This window comes from Physeter macrocephalus, chromosome 15 (genome assembly GCF_002837175.3).
Source record: "Physeter macrocephalus isolate SW-GA chromosome 15, ASM283717v5, whole genome shotgun sequence".
NCBI classification, from domain to species: Eukaryota; Metazoa; Chordata; class Mammalia; order Artiodactyla; family Physeteridae; genus Physeter; species Physeter macrocephalus.
Genome location: NC_041228.1, coordinates 33298314 through 33313676, shown reverse-complemented (window position 1 = coordinate 33313676; position 15363 = coordinate 33298314). Strand labels below are relative to the sequence as shown.

At 35.0% G+C, this 15363-nt stretch overlaps 1 protein-coding gene across 1 annotated transcript in view; it reads left to right on the top strand.

Annotated features, from left to right (window-relative positions):
• DCAF13 (DDB1 and CUL4 associated factor 13) overlaps nucleotides 1-14862 on the top strand; it is a 27113-nt gene extending 12251 nt beyond the window's left edge. The window contains exons 6-11 of the mRNA XM_007119043.4: nucleotides 835-912; nucleotides 2802-2884; nucleotides 6260-6424; nucleotides 11277-11412; nucleotides 12682-12845; nucleotides 14686-14862. Coding sequence (XP_007119105.1) covers nucleotides 835-912; nucleotides 2802-2884; nucleotides 6260-6424; nucleotides 11277-11412; nucleotides 12682-12845; nucleotides 14686-14773 — 714 coding nt within the window. The 3' untranslated portion in view covers nucleotides 14774-14862. The remainder of the gene's footprint in view (nucleotides 1-834; nucleotides 913-2801; nucleotides 2885-6259; nucleotides 6425-11276; nucleotides 11413-12681; nucleotides 12846-14685) is intronic.
• Nucleotides 14863-15363: the final 501 nt, after the last annotated feature.

The window sequence follows — 15363 nt, the reverse complement described above, 5'->3', positions numbered from 1 at the left end:
GAGCGCGAACCCGGTTCCCCTGCATCGGCAGGCAGACGCGCAACCACCGCGCCGCCAGGGAAGCCCCAGATATTATTTTTAAATGGCACTACCTATTGCTGCCCAGTTGCAGTAGAATTAATATATTTCCACATTTTAATGTATATTGGTACAACTCTTTGGAAAACAATTACTCCTAAATATCAAAGCCATAAAATTGTTCATACTTTTTTTTTTTTTTTTTTTTTTTTGCGGTGCGCGGGCCCCTCACTGTTGTGGCCTCTCCCGTTGCGGAGCACAGGCTCTGGACGCGCAGGCTTAGCGGCCATGGTTCACGGGCCCAGCCGCTCTGCAGCATGTGGGATCTTCCTGTACCGGGGCACGAACCCGTGTCCCCTGCATCGGCAGGCAGGCTCTCAACCACTGCGCCACCAGGGAAGCCCCTGTTCATACTTTTTGATTGAGTAACACCACTACTAAAATCTTACCCTTAGAAAAAGAAGAGCTAAATGTATGCAGATGTTTTTTGAAGTGTTATTTATAACACTGAAGAACAGGAAACAGGTCTAAGTTGAAGAATGGATAAGTAAAATATGTTGTTTTAAAATAGAATGCAGAATTTTCTGTACAGTATTATCACAGGCATCTAAAGTAGGGATTTAACAATGAAAATACTTGGCTTAGGTTGCTGAGATTATGAGTGATTCATTGTACCCTCTGAAAATTGACTTTTAACGTTATAACTTTGTATCTTAAACATAAACACTGAGGGTAATTAAATCATTTGTTCACTGAATGGACGTGGTTTGCTGCCAAGCCTAGCTTTTAACTGATGATTGTTATACTTACTTTTAGACATTTCTCTTGGGAAGTTGTGCTTCTGACAGGAATATAGTACTATATGATATGAGGCAAGCTACTCCTCTGAAAAAGGTGAGTTTCAATTTGTCTTCTGCTTTATACAGTTGTTAATGCATCCCCCTGTAAGTGGAGTGACTGAAAATATGGAGCAAATGTTTTTTCAGAATTAAAAAAAACTCTTTAATAGAGGTGTCCTTAGAACCCAAAATGATCATAATGGCATTCTCTCAATTTCCTGTTGCTTGTTAGAGACCCTTACATTTCCATGAGGTACTGTATCCTAGTCTTTGTGTCTTCCATAATGTCAGCAGATTTTAGGCATCTAGTTTGTACTTACTGAATTGGAAGTTCTTAAAAAAGTATTGCATCCCGTTACGTCAGGCCCTGTGATTATCATATGACACATGGTATTTTATTCCAGAAGGTTTTATAACTAATTCACATAACTACCTTTATTTGTTTAGTTACATGCCAAGGGGTTTGACGTTTTATTTAGACAAGCTCTGTCCTGTTCAAGGTGTCAGATTTCCCAACAGTTCTAAAGCATTCATTCCAGGACTTAGATATCAAAGTTAATACAACCTTAAGCTGATTCTAGAGAGGGAAAGAAATATTGTTGGTGAAGAGGGGAGTGCCATTATAAGTAAAAAGTCATGAAGTTGATTTCAGGTGCTAGAATTGAGAGAGTGCAAGAAGAGCTAGACCTTGTTCATGTGCCACAAGTCTGATGGCATAGTCCACGCGTAACAGAAATGCTTTTAATATTTTTGTTGTTCCTAACAGGTAATAAATTCAGAAATATTAGAAGTAGAGTATATTCCTTGAAGTTTGAACTAGATAAATAGGATAATCTTTCCAAAGTATTCTACCACTCCAATCATTTCACTCATTCATGTGATATGGAGGGAAGATCCTGCATGAACTTTGGTGTTAGACTTTAAGCAGGTAACTTAACCTGTGTTTCTCCTGTGAAATGGTGGTATTAATAGCTACCTTGCAGCCCAATGGTAAGAATAAAACAAGATACTTAAGCATTTAGCAGAATGCTAACATGAAGTACCAGTTTAATAATAGTAATTTCTACCTCCTTCACCCCTCCATTCTCAGTTGTTAATAATAGAGCTTCGTTACTTTTAGGTTGAAGAAAAGAACTGTAGCTCTCAAGGGCCTCCAAAATCTGGTCCCAAATTGTATTCCATTTATTTATTTGCTTTAGTCAGTAAGGGCTTGTTACATGTATGTCACGTTGATGGATGCAGACATGCTATTTTCTATTATTTCTCTGTTCTACCTACTAGACTATCAGTGTTTCTTCTATCTTTTCTCTCCTTAATGTAGCTGTTCTCATTCAGGGGTTGTACCACCCCACCAAGTATATTTTTAGAAGTGAGGGAGGGGCATTTAAGAGACTGTTACTCGCATTTAATGGGCCGGCTCCCGAGAGGCTATATATCCTCCAGTGGACAGTCACACACAACAAAAGATTATCCTGCCCAAAATGTTCCTGTTGAGAAACACTATAATATTACTGGACCTTCACAGATCAGCCCAAATCATGCTTATTTTTTGAAACCTTTCTTCTCCACTTTAACCCTAAGCTCACCATTAATTTTGCCCCTGATTTGATACTTGATTACTTGCTGCTTCACTGTTTATATTTTAACTCTTCTTATGTGTATCTCATTTTCCTGACTAAACTATAAGCTTTTTGAGGTCAAGGGACCATTTATTAAACATTTTTATATTTTTCAGTATTTAGAACTCTGCCTGTGTGTTCAGGAAACAGTTATTGATTTTCTTTTCGTATTGCATTGAGCCAAGTACTGTGCACATAATAGGTGTTTACTAAAGTACTTGCTTAAATCAATGAGAAAAGAAGGAAAGGAAATGAAGTGGGAATTTATCCATTTTAGAGGGACTTAATTTCATAGTAATGGGTTAGTGTATGCTTCTTTTCTTAGGTCATCTTAGATATGAGAACAAATACAATTTGCTGGAACCCTATGGAAGCTTTCATTTTTACTGCAGCAAACGAAGATTACAAGTAAGTTTCCCTGTTTAAAACTTAGTTAATTTCTATCAGAAATAACTCAGTTGTATGTCTTACTAATGAAGTTTGTTTTCCTAGGTAGTATTCCTTCATACACTCTAGAAAATTGCTGTTTGTTTTGCTAAAAAAAAAAAATATTTCCCGAATTAGAGAAGTGCTTCTTAAAAAGTATTCTCAGTTTTCAAAATGATGCAGACCAGGGACGATAAACTGTGATCTGTGGACCAAATCCTGTCTGCTGCCTGTTTCTGTAAAGTTTTATTGGAGTATAGCCACATTTATTTCTGTATGGAATATGACTGCTTTTGTGCTATAATGCCTGAGTTGAGTAGTTGCAACAGAGACCATATGACCCACAAAGCCAAAAATGTTTATTATTTGGCCCTTTACAGAAGAAATTAGCTGATCCCTGACATAGACCATATAAATAATGGCTGAATCATACATGTTTTAAGAAACTAAAAATATCTGCCTACAAAGTGTGTAGCTCTTCAGGTAGTTGATACTCATGTGGTCATGTTATCAGCTACCACTATTACTTCAGTAAGACAAAAGGAAAAATAAAGTTTCAACCTTTACCTTAATATTTGCAGATATATTATTCTGTGACTTCATGTAAAGGTGACATAGAAGCCTTATGTTCTTGACCTAGATGGAATTTTATGATTTCTTATATACTGCTTTAAAACCTGTTGAAGCATTTGTCATCAACTAACTTATTTTATCTTTGCAGTATCCCTGTAAGGTGGATAGGACATGTATGTTATTCCATTTTTACAGATGAGGCTATTGATGTAGGGAGTTTAATCTCCTGATGAGGAAAGAGTGTCTTATTCATCTTTTTTTATCCAAGCATTTATTGTAGTGCTATGCATATGATGGATTCTTAATACATGTTTTCTGGGGAAGGTGGAAGTTTGTCATTAGATTGAACTTTAGATCGTTTGTATTTAAGTTCTTTGTTCTTTCCACTACTCTTATTTATGAAAGCATAAATTAGCTCAGAAATAGGACTTATTACATGATGTTTTAGTGGTACCAACTAAAAACATCTCTTATGACTTTCCTGTACTAAAAAGAAGCTCAGCTGGACTCTCATTAACTAGCAATACCAAACCACATTAATTGAAGCCCTTTTAGCCTTTTTCTCATGTAGAAATTAAAACAGAATTTACTAAAAAACAAAATTTTCTAAAACAAAACAAACCTGGTTGAGAACCACTGCCTTAGATAGGGACTGTAAAGCAGTTGTCAACTCAGAAATTTAACCTCAAAGATCAGTATGACCTTGGCTGACAATCCTGTGGTATGTTTGAAGATTATGAAAGAGAACAATGACTTGTCTCTTGATGAGAATTTCATGGTATTTGGAAATTTGTATCATTAGCATCAGTGACTTCTCATAATAATCATATTTAAAAATATTCTTTTTGAAGTGTTAGGTCTTTTTTTAAAAAAATTTTTGTTTTGAAATAATTTTAGGCTTATTGAAAAGTTACACAAATAGTACCAGTCAGCCAGTTTCCCCAAATGTTAGTATCTTACATCCCCACAGTTCAATTAGCAAAACCAAGAAATTAACATTGGTACACTACTATAAATTACAGACTTTATCCCATCACCAGTCTTTCCACTAATGTTCTTTTACTGTTCTAGGATCCAGTGCAGGATCCCACATTGCCTTTGATTGCCATGTCTCCTTAGCCTGCTCACTCTGTGACTTTCTCAGTCTTCCCTTTTCTTTCATGACCTTAGTACTTTTGAGAAGGACTTTCTTGTGCATTATATTGTAGACTGCCCTTAATTTGGGCTTAACTGGTGTTTTCTCATTATTTCATTGAGATTATGCATATTTGGCAAGAATACCACAAAACTGATACGCCCTTCTTGGTGCATCAAATCAGGGGTACATAATGTCAGTGTATCTTATTATATTACTGGTGATGTTAACCTTGATCACTTAGTTAATGTACTGTCTGCCAGTTTTCTCCACTATAAAGTTACTATTTTTTCCTTTTGTAATTAATACATGTCTTTGGGGAGATACTTTGAAATTATGTGGATATCTTGTTTCTCCTCAAATTTAATCTTCGCATCTGGAAGTATTTTGATGTTGGGAACTTGGTCATAGTAATGCTGTATTACTACTGTCCATCATCCATGTTGGCTCATTTGAAGCACTGTTTTTTTAGCTGTTGATTAAGAATTTTTAAACCTCGAAAATCATGAAGTCATTGTTTTTGCCAATTGTGCACAAAGTATAGTTTTCTAATTTTAGTATACACTTAGAAAAGCTGTGCTCACTCTTATATATCACTGATGGAGTATAAATTAGTGCAACTTTGTTGGAAATGATTTGTCAACTCAAAAGACTTAAAAATGCTGTCTTTTCTACTTGTAGGAATCTATTCAGATCTAATTGAATCTGTCCCATTCAATTAAAAATTAAATATCAAAAATTAAAATTTCCTTTAAGAATTATTTATAGTAAAATGTTGGAAACTTTATTAAATAGATTTATTTAAACAAATAATTATTTTAACTCATATTTACATATGAAAACATTAAAAACATTCTCAGATTATTTAATAGATAAATGTTCATAATATGCTACATGAAATATCAGGATATAGAGCTTTATACAGTATTATCTTAATTTTATTAAAAGTTACATGATTCAGTAGTATGGTGAAAAGATTAGAAATAATTACACTGTGCTAACTGACTTTCTCTGGGTGGTGGAATTAAAGGTAAGTTTTGACTAGAGCATGGACTTGAGGACATGGGGAGGGGGAAGGGTAAGCTGTGATGAAGTGAGAGAGTGGCAGGGACATATATGCACTACCAAATGTAAATTAGATAGCTAGTGGGAAGCTGCCGCATAGCACAGGGAGATCACCTCTGTGCTTTGTGACCATGAGAGGGGTGGGATAGGGAGGGTGGGAGGGAGGGAGACGCAAGAGGGAAGAGATATGGGAACATATGTATATGTATAACTGATTCACTTTGTTGTAAAGGAGAAACTAACACACTATTGTAAAACAATTATACCCCAATAAAGATGTTAAAAAAAAAAAAGAAAAAAAAAAAGAAAGGTAAGTTTTGTATTCTTCATACTCTTTTGAAGTTTGCACATTTTCTACAATGAGATTTATGTCTATAAGGTTGAAAGTGTGTAAGTGTAATCTTAAGGAATAATAAAAACTGTTGATATTTTTCCCTGTCCCTTACCTGCTGTGTAAAGAATTGAGCTGTTTATTTAGATGTGCATTATTTAGCCAGCAGTCTTATTTTCACTAGTGTCTCTTAGTACTACATATGCTTTTTTTAATAGAAATTTGTATCAAATAATTAAAAATTCTTTTACAGCTTATATACTTTTGATATGCGTGCACTGGACACTCCTGTAATGGTACATATGGATCACGTATCTGCCGTGCTTGATGTGGATTACTCTCCCACTGGGAAAGACTTTGTGTCTGCTAGTTTTGATAAATCTATTCGAATCTTTCCTGTGGACAAAAGTAGAAGCAGGTATGTTACTACTGATAAACATTTGTTTTTGTTTGATTTTTTTCCTTGTCTTGATCATTTATCTTTTTTGAAAGGTTATTTGGTTGTGTGTATATGATGGAGCTCACACCCAGGTGTTGTGACTTGGGGTACCAACTTCCACTGCATCATCTATGGGTAAAACATCAGCCTACTGGGCAGTTTCTTCATTGAACAGGATATTATCTTTATATAATTTGTTTATATGAAATCTTAGTGTTTGCCTTAGAGCAAAACCTTTTATTTTAGAATTATTTTTAAGTGTTTTATAGTAATTTTTTAAAATAAAGACTTTATTTTTTTAGAGGAGTTTTAGGTTTACAACAAAGTTGAGAGGAAGGTAGAGAGAGTTTTCATATATTCCCAGCCCCTACACATGCAGAGCCTATCCCATTATCAACATCCCTTATGGGGTGGTACTTTTGTTACCTCACCAGAATGTAAGATGAACCTACATCATAATCACCCCGAATCCATAGTTTACCTAGGGTTCACTCTTGGTATTATATATTTTATGGGTTTGAATAAATGTATAATGACATATGTCCATCTTGATACTATCATAGTATTTTCACTGCCCTAAAATGTAGTAAACTTAAAAATTTTTTTAATTTGATAATGAAGAACTTAGATAAGGTTTTCCCTAATACAGTTTAAGAGCAGTTAATAACAATAATACCTTACATTTGTTATTACTTACTTATTTAAATTCAGCTCTTACACAGTGAGGCAAAAATAAAAAAGAGAAAAATAACAGTTTAAATTGTCAGGACCATTTTCCCTCCATCCCACTCTAGTAGGTATACGCCCTGGAATGATCAAGAGGTGGGAGATATGAATGCTCAGCTGTCGTATGCTCTGTTTGTGTGTCATTGTATTAGCACATTGAATGTAATTCTAGTATTTAAGAGGTGTGTTGTTTTGTGCAGCTTGGCCCTCTACTACATATTATATGTTACTGAATGTAGTATATATTTATACATCCATATTATTATTATGTCATATGTTATTGTATTGAGGTAGTTTACAGTAAACTGTGGCATTTTAAGGTTTTCAAGGATAGTTTTGACTGAATTTGATCTTTTGCTTTATAGGCCAACTTTAAAACTTAACTCCTATGTAAGATACAGCCCCTTGTCTAGTGTGCTATGATTTACAGAGCACTTTCATGCATATTCAAAGCAAATCCAAGCAAACTAGAAGAAATTTTCCCATAAAAAGTGATAGTTAAAGGATTATGGTGGTGTTGCTCACACTTGAAGATATCACCACCTCCATTTTAACACAGCAGTAATAGTAACAGTAAAATGTAAAAAGAAAATAAAACATTCTCTCTAAGATAATATATATATACATGTATATGTGTGTGTATATATATATATATATATATATATATATATATATATACACACACACATACACAATACATGCATGCATATACATATATACTTGCTTGGGTGACCTAGTCTTGCTTTAGTATGGGAGAAGATGGACATGGTGAAAGACAAAGGGGAATGATTGGAAGTCATAGGAAAGGAAAGGAGAAAAATAAGCAGTATCAGGGAAAAGAAAGAACAGAGAACCTGTATATTGAGGGTGGTAGGTGATGATCTGTTCTAGAGGACAGCACTGTGGAGCTGGTGAAGCAGTTTCCCCAGCTACATAAGGATAGATTAGCAGAGAATTTTTCTGGGTCCCTTCCTTCACTTAAAAAAAAGCAAACCTAGAGAACATTCAGTTTGGTGTTGTAACTATAACAGGGTATAGAAATCTCACCATTTTAGTGCACTGATGAGAATTTTGATCATTACTTTTAATGATAACTAGCCTAGCTTCTACAGTGCTGAAGGTGTCTGAACTTTCTGAAAAAATGATGTTCATTTTCAAAGATATATCCTCCTTTTTATGGCTGAGTAATATTCCATTGTATATATATGCCACATCTTCTTTATCCATTCATCTGTCAGTGGACACTTAGGTTGCTTCCATGTCCTGACTATTGTAAATAGTGCTGCAATGAACATTGTGGTACATGACTCTTTTTGAATTATGGTTTTCTCAGGGTATATGCCCAGTAAAACTAGCACACCATTGTAAAGCAGTTATACTCCAATAAAGATGTTAAAAAAAAAAAAAAAAAAGACATATCCTCCTGACTCACCGTCTTTCTGTTCCAGCAGGGCCAGGACTAGAGTACATTTTAGCGAGCTGCCTATGGTTCAGAATTCAAGCAGTTACCCATTCTGAGGGTCATGCAAGTGCCAGCCCTGCATCTGCACCACCCTGAAAGAGATGCTTCCTTAAAGTTTATACTGTAGGCACCGCATTTGCCTCACCCTAGTCCCAGCCCTGTGTTCACACAGAGCCTCTTCTTTAGAGTCACACAGCTCTTTTTTTGGTCATAGGCAATCTGCTTGTCTAACTCTTTGGTATTTTTACTTGTGATAGTTGCATCTTTCTCCCCTCTAATCTGAGGAAACCGTATTAATTCCTAAACCTTTTTGTATAATCATGAATTGCTAGCAAATAATTGTCAGCATCGTCATGTGTATGATTAAAAAAGTGCTTGAATTTGAATCAAAAGCATACTGAGTGGGTGTTCTGGTGACTTTGATCTTCATTCCATCATCTCTGCTGTGGAACTCCTCCTGGGGTTGGTTCCTGTATGGCTATTACAACTAACTTGATATTCTCCAAACTGTCATGAATGGTTTGTTGGGAATTGCTCAGTCGGGCCCAAGGCAAGGCTGAGAGTTTCCATTCTTCTCACCTCTCTGGAAAATATTAAGAATCAAGAGAGTGTGGCCCTCCATCATTTCTTGGCACCAGGACCTCCAAAGGTAGTAAGTAGGACAATACTTTTCTAACATGATGCATAAGCAGACATAAAGACCAAAGGAAGAGTATGAGAAATGGGAATGTTTAGGCACCTATGATCCCAAGAACCCTGCAGCTGAGCTCCAGCTGCATTGTTCTGCAGCCAGTGTGGGCAGTTAAATGCAAGTCTAGTTAAAAGCTCAAATTATTCCAGAACTGTATGAAGTGAGGAGTTCTTATACCCCGTTTCCAGGGAATTGTCTCCTGATGTTATCTGGAGATTTTGTCATCACAATTTAATATGTGTTACTTCCCATTGGGTTTATAGTTATAAGTGGTATCCCCTCTGACCTTCGTCTGCTTGAAAGCCGCTTCTCGTTTGTTTCTGTGGTCTGCCCTAGTTTCCTGTCATTACAGACATCAAATGGCACAGGCAGTGCTTTGAAGGATATGTATTTTTAAAATGTTTTCCTTTGAAAGATCTTAAAATAGTTAAAGTGTATTTTAAAAGTAAATTTTGAGTAGGTTTTCAAAAAGTACAGTTAAATGAATATTTGAAGGTAAGCTTCTGTTGGGATTTCATTCAGTATTTACTTAGCAAACAAATTCAGTTGCATTCACACGGAACAATTCATTTATCTTGACTACGTATATAAAGAATTTAAGTTTTTAAATGTATTTATCCCCAAATAGTATAACTTATAATGAACTTTATGTATCTATTTTAAGTACAAGGATAAACATATCTAGAAGTTAAGAACCCTGTGTAGTTTACCATTAAGGAGAATTCTAAGTTGGTTAAGTGACTAACCATTGGGTTTGTCTGGTCTAATACATGAACTGATCTAATACATGAATAGATTATTTTTAATAGTTACCAAAGCCTAATCAAATTTCCTAATATTTAAATTCAGTACATTGCTTTGGGAAAAAAGACATCTTAAATAGTTAGAGGTTATAAGAATTGAGTCTTGTAAAAGCAGAGCGTTGAGAGAAGAAAAAGCTGTCTGTCTCATCTACTTTTCCTTTTAATAGGATGTTCTTTCTAACCATACTCTCTTTTAGAAATAAATTTCTTATGGTCTAGCTACATGTTCATTCAAGAGCTCACAGTGTATCTGTTAGAAACAGTGTAATAGACTAGTTTTGTGAGTGTATGTCAGAGATGTTTTTATAGATATGAAATCTATTTGATTTCATCATCACATACGGGTTTTCTTTTACTGTGCAGAATTTGCTGAGCGAGTTTCCTTTCTCTCAAGTAGTCTGCATTTTGAATCACTTAATCCAGATATGGAAACTTTACTTCTCTAGAACTCCTCTCATCCTTTTATTTTTTCTGACCTTGTCTTTTACTTGCTCTTTAATGCTCTGCTTAACACTTCCTAATATAGTATCTTCTGTGGATTCACTTCTGTGAATTTCACAGCCTTCCAAATAGGTATGATATTTGACATCTCCATTTATTAAATGATCCTTACCTCATCACTTCTATAGCCCTCCATTTCTTTTCACATATATAAATCATCAGCTCTCACTTCAATTAATTGAGCTTTTTAAACAATTTGACCAAAACAGAAATCAGACATTAGGATCAACATATCAGGATGTGCTCTTAGAGTGCCATTGCATTTATTTTTCAATGAAAAGAAACCCCAAAAAAGTGTGGTGGTTGACCTTATTGTTACAAAATTACTCCAGCTTCAACATATTTTATTTGTGTTATATGCCCTCAGTTATTTTGTGATCTTTTCTGGACATCTAGTTTTGCTTAATTTGTTTATACTTATTTTTCTTATTGGATTATAACATCTCTGAGAGCAGGAATTTTTAATTCCCCAACACTTAGAATAGAATCTTGTTAGATTGGTCCCATAAAAATACATTTAAATGAATTTTAATTTCTCTTTTATACTCTTTTAGGACTCAAAAATGTTATCCTGATACTTGATAGGCAGTGGTTAAAGAAAATCTGTACCAAAACCCTAAGAGTTTTAACTTAATTCCTCTTCTATAGGGAAGTCTATCACACAAAGAGAATGCAACATGTTATCTGTGTAAAATGGACTTCTGACAGCAAGTACATTATGTGTGGATCTGATGAAATGAACATTCGTCTATGGAAAGCTAACGCTTCTGAAAAGTTGGGTGTGGTAAGAGACCCCATTTTCTTTCATTGTCATAAAGCTAGTTTCTAGATTTATTGAATATCATTATGTTATAAAGAGAATTTATTTGAAATGCGTTAGTTGCGATAAAAAAGGCTAGCAACAAAACAGGGTTGTATTGAGGTTTACTTTTTTTCATGTCAAAGACATCTTCAGAGGCCTTTGGTTTTTGTTTGTTTGTTTGTTTTGTGGTTGGCCACGCCGCATGGCTTCTGGGGTCTTAGTTCCCCGACCAGGGATTGAACCTGGGCCCTTAGTAGTGAAAGCACTGGGTCCTAACCACTGGACCACCAGGGAATTCCCCCAGAGGCTTTTGTTAATGAAAATGTTTGATCATATTTGAGCCTTCTTGTTTTTTTGTATTTTCCTTGAGGTGGGGAGAGAAGATGTAGGGACTAGAGGCTTAGAACTTAGAACGCGCATTTCTTCTGTTAAAGGAATAGTAATCAGGCGAGTCAAAGGCTGCAAGTCTCTGTGAGGTATTTTAATATCAAAGAGACAGTGAAACACTTAAAAAAAATACACAGCTTCAGACTTTTAAAAAAGACTCAGTGAAAATCTAACAAATACTACCATTGGCTAGCTACCTCTGGGTTGTGAGTTATGGTTGATTTTTGTTTGTTCTTAATGTTTTTCTAAATGTCTCATGTTTTCATACAGGGTATTTATAACTGAAACAAATATTAAGTTTAAGAAGGAAAGGTTAAGTGTGGGTTATTTTCTGCTTAGCTCTGGAAGGAAAATCAAGATATGATAAGTAGTAATTAAAAATAGTTTTATTTTAGGTTTAATGATTGCTAAGTACTACACTATGCCTAGGTTTCAGTTCTTCATTAAATGTTCCTCTAAATCATATCATCCTTAACAGTTGTTAGACAAAGGCTAGTTATTACGGCATCAGACACTTTCTTTTCTGTTTCAGAAGTTATTTTTACAGAAAAAAAAATTTTTTGAGTGATTCATTTAAGTGCTTTTACTATGCCTAGAGTGGTCCACAGAGCCCAGCTCCCTTGGCACTGCTCTTTTTCACTTGGTGGCATCCATCTACATTGTAGGCGTGCTGCCTAAAAGGAGATTCAGTGCTCGCAAACCTGGTATCATTAACGTAACCTTGTAAAGGGTGTAGTTACATTAGCAATTTTGGTCACACGTCGTGAAAGTTTAGTTTTTTTGGGGAAACATTGCTCCTAACTTTGTTGTACTGAAGCAAAACAAACACACCATTCGTTAAAATATCAAAATGCATTTTTTCAGCTTACGTCACGAGAAAAAGCAGCCACAGATTATAACCAGAGGTTAAAGGAGAAATTTCAACATCATCCTCACATAAAACGTATTTCTCGTCACCGACATCTACCAAAATCTATCTACAGCCAGATTCAGGAACAGCGCATCATGAAAGAAGCTCGTCGACGAAAGTATGTTTTGGAGCATTTGACTCTCTCTCAGTACCCTTTTCTAGCTCCCCCCCTCGCGTCTCACCAAAAACAAACCAAAAAACGAGCCTTTCAAGGGAATAGTTTATATGCTGTTGTGCATCAGAGGTGTCTTTTTTGTTTTTAATTGGGGTATAATTGATTTACAATGTGTTAGTTTCAGGCGTACAGCAAAGTGAATCTGTTACACATATATATATATCCACTCTTTTTTAGCTTCTTTTTCCATGTAGGCCATTACAGAGTATTGAGTAGAGGTCCCTGTGCTATACAGTAGGTCCTTATTACTTGTTTGTTTTATATAGTAGTGTGTATGTGTCAATCCCAATCTTCCAATTTATCCCTACCCCCCATACCCCCCTGCTAACCGTAAGTTTATTTTTTACATCTGTAACTCTATTTCTGATTTGTACAAGTTCATTTGTAGCCTTTTTTTAGATTCCACATGTAAGCGATATCATGATATTTGTCTTTCTCTGACTTAGTTCACTCAGTTTGAGAATCTCTAGGTCCATCCATGTTGCTGCAAATGCCATTATTTTGTTCTTTTATGGCTGAGCAATATTCCATTGTATGTGTGTACCACATCTTTATCCATTCCTCTGTCGATGGACATTTAGGTTGTTTCCATGTCCTGGCTATTGTAAATAGTGCTGCAGTGAACATTGGGGTGCATGTGTCTTTTCGAATTATGGTTTTCTCTGGGTGTCTGCCCAGGAGTGGGATTCCTGGGTCATATGGTAGCTCTATTTTCAATTTTTTAAAGGAACCTCCATATTGTTCTCCATAGTGGATATACCAGTTTGCATTCCCACCAACAGTGTAGGAGGGTTTCCTTTTTTCCACACCCTCTCCAGCATGCATTGTGTATAGATTTTTTGATGATGGCCATTCTGACCGTGTGAGGAGGTATCTCATTGTAGTTTTGATTTTTATTTCTCTAATAATTAGTGATGTTGAGCATCTTTTCATGTGCTTTTTAACCATCTGTATGTCCTCTTTGGAGAAATGTCTAGTTAGATCTTCCACCCATTTTTTGATTGGGTTGTCAGAGGTGTTTTTGAATACTTCTCTGGGCCTTTTTCCTTTTCCTGATAAAAGAGGGGGCAATGGTCATCTCACATGGTGAGAATTTTCATTACCTATCTTTGAGCATATGTTTAAAGGGCAAACAATGCCAGTGACTTATATCAAAATAAGAAAATGCTTCTGCTCATGCTAAAAAACTATTATCAATGGAGAATGTTTGTAAAAAATAATTTCTAACGTAGCTGGAATTAAGAGGTATTGTGTATTTTCCAGCTTAAAGACTGCCAAGAACATTTGTTAGATAAAAATTTGTCTAATATGCTTCATCATAGCATTTGGAATCTAACATTTTGGCTCTAAAGCGTAGCGTTCCACCGTCACCACCATTTCCCCTGTGGAATATTCTTCTCCTTGCAGTCTTTGAATTCATGTGAAGTGTTATAGAAATTCTAAGACAGAGTTCTTTTTTTCTTTTAATTAGACTATTCAAATGATTATTTTGTTGTCTTTGGGTAGATGTTGGGGTTGAGTCACTTTTAAATATTTTAACAACTGCAGCAGGTTTTTAAAGTTAGTAAAGGACACAGATAGTAAGAGAAGAAGCTAATAAATAAGTTAACAAAACTTGATTTCTAGCTGCTTTTTACCTAATCTCATTGTGAAAACTTTTTTTTTTAATAGATGGTTTTCCAGTGAAAGAAAATGCCTTGTGATTTTTCTGAGGAAGTTTTCTTTGGTTAAGATGATTTCTCGTAAACTTGCTTATATTTTGTGCATTTTGTTTTATTTCTAGGGAACTGAATCGTATCAAACATAGCAAGCCTGGATCTGTGCAGAGGGTGTCAGAGAAGAAGAAACGCGTAGTGGCAGTTGTGAAATAATATTTGGTATTCCTACCAATACTGATGTATAAGTATTTGTTATGTTTTGATTTGTGAACTCTACAAATAAAAGTACTGGCTCTAGTATAGCAACGAGTGTTTTAGTTGTATGTGTAGAGCTTAATCATTGCACATTTTTGCTATCCTGAAAAATTATCTTTAAATGTGACCTGGTCTATAAGACTATCCAACATTTTATTCCTAATCTTCTTTCTTACTGCATTAAAGAATACAGTATTAAAAAAAAAAAAGAATACAGTATTTACAAACTAACTTATTTTTTTGCTGTTAGAAATTGCAGATATACTTTCGCTTTGATTTGTTATTTTAGACACTCTACGTTTGAATTTACATTTAAGACCAAACATCTCTTTTGTTACCTTTTAATATTACTTTAGATAATTATTGCAGTGATTCTTCCTAGGATTCCATAAACACATAGAAGAATTATGTCAGAACTTTTTTCAGTTGAATTTATTTTCTGTGCTTTTATATTTGGCTTTTTGAGACATTAAAGATGATCAGCCTACATTTATATAACTTTTATAAACAATAATTATAACATATGGTCAAGTCAAGATAATAAAACA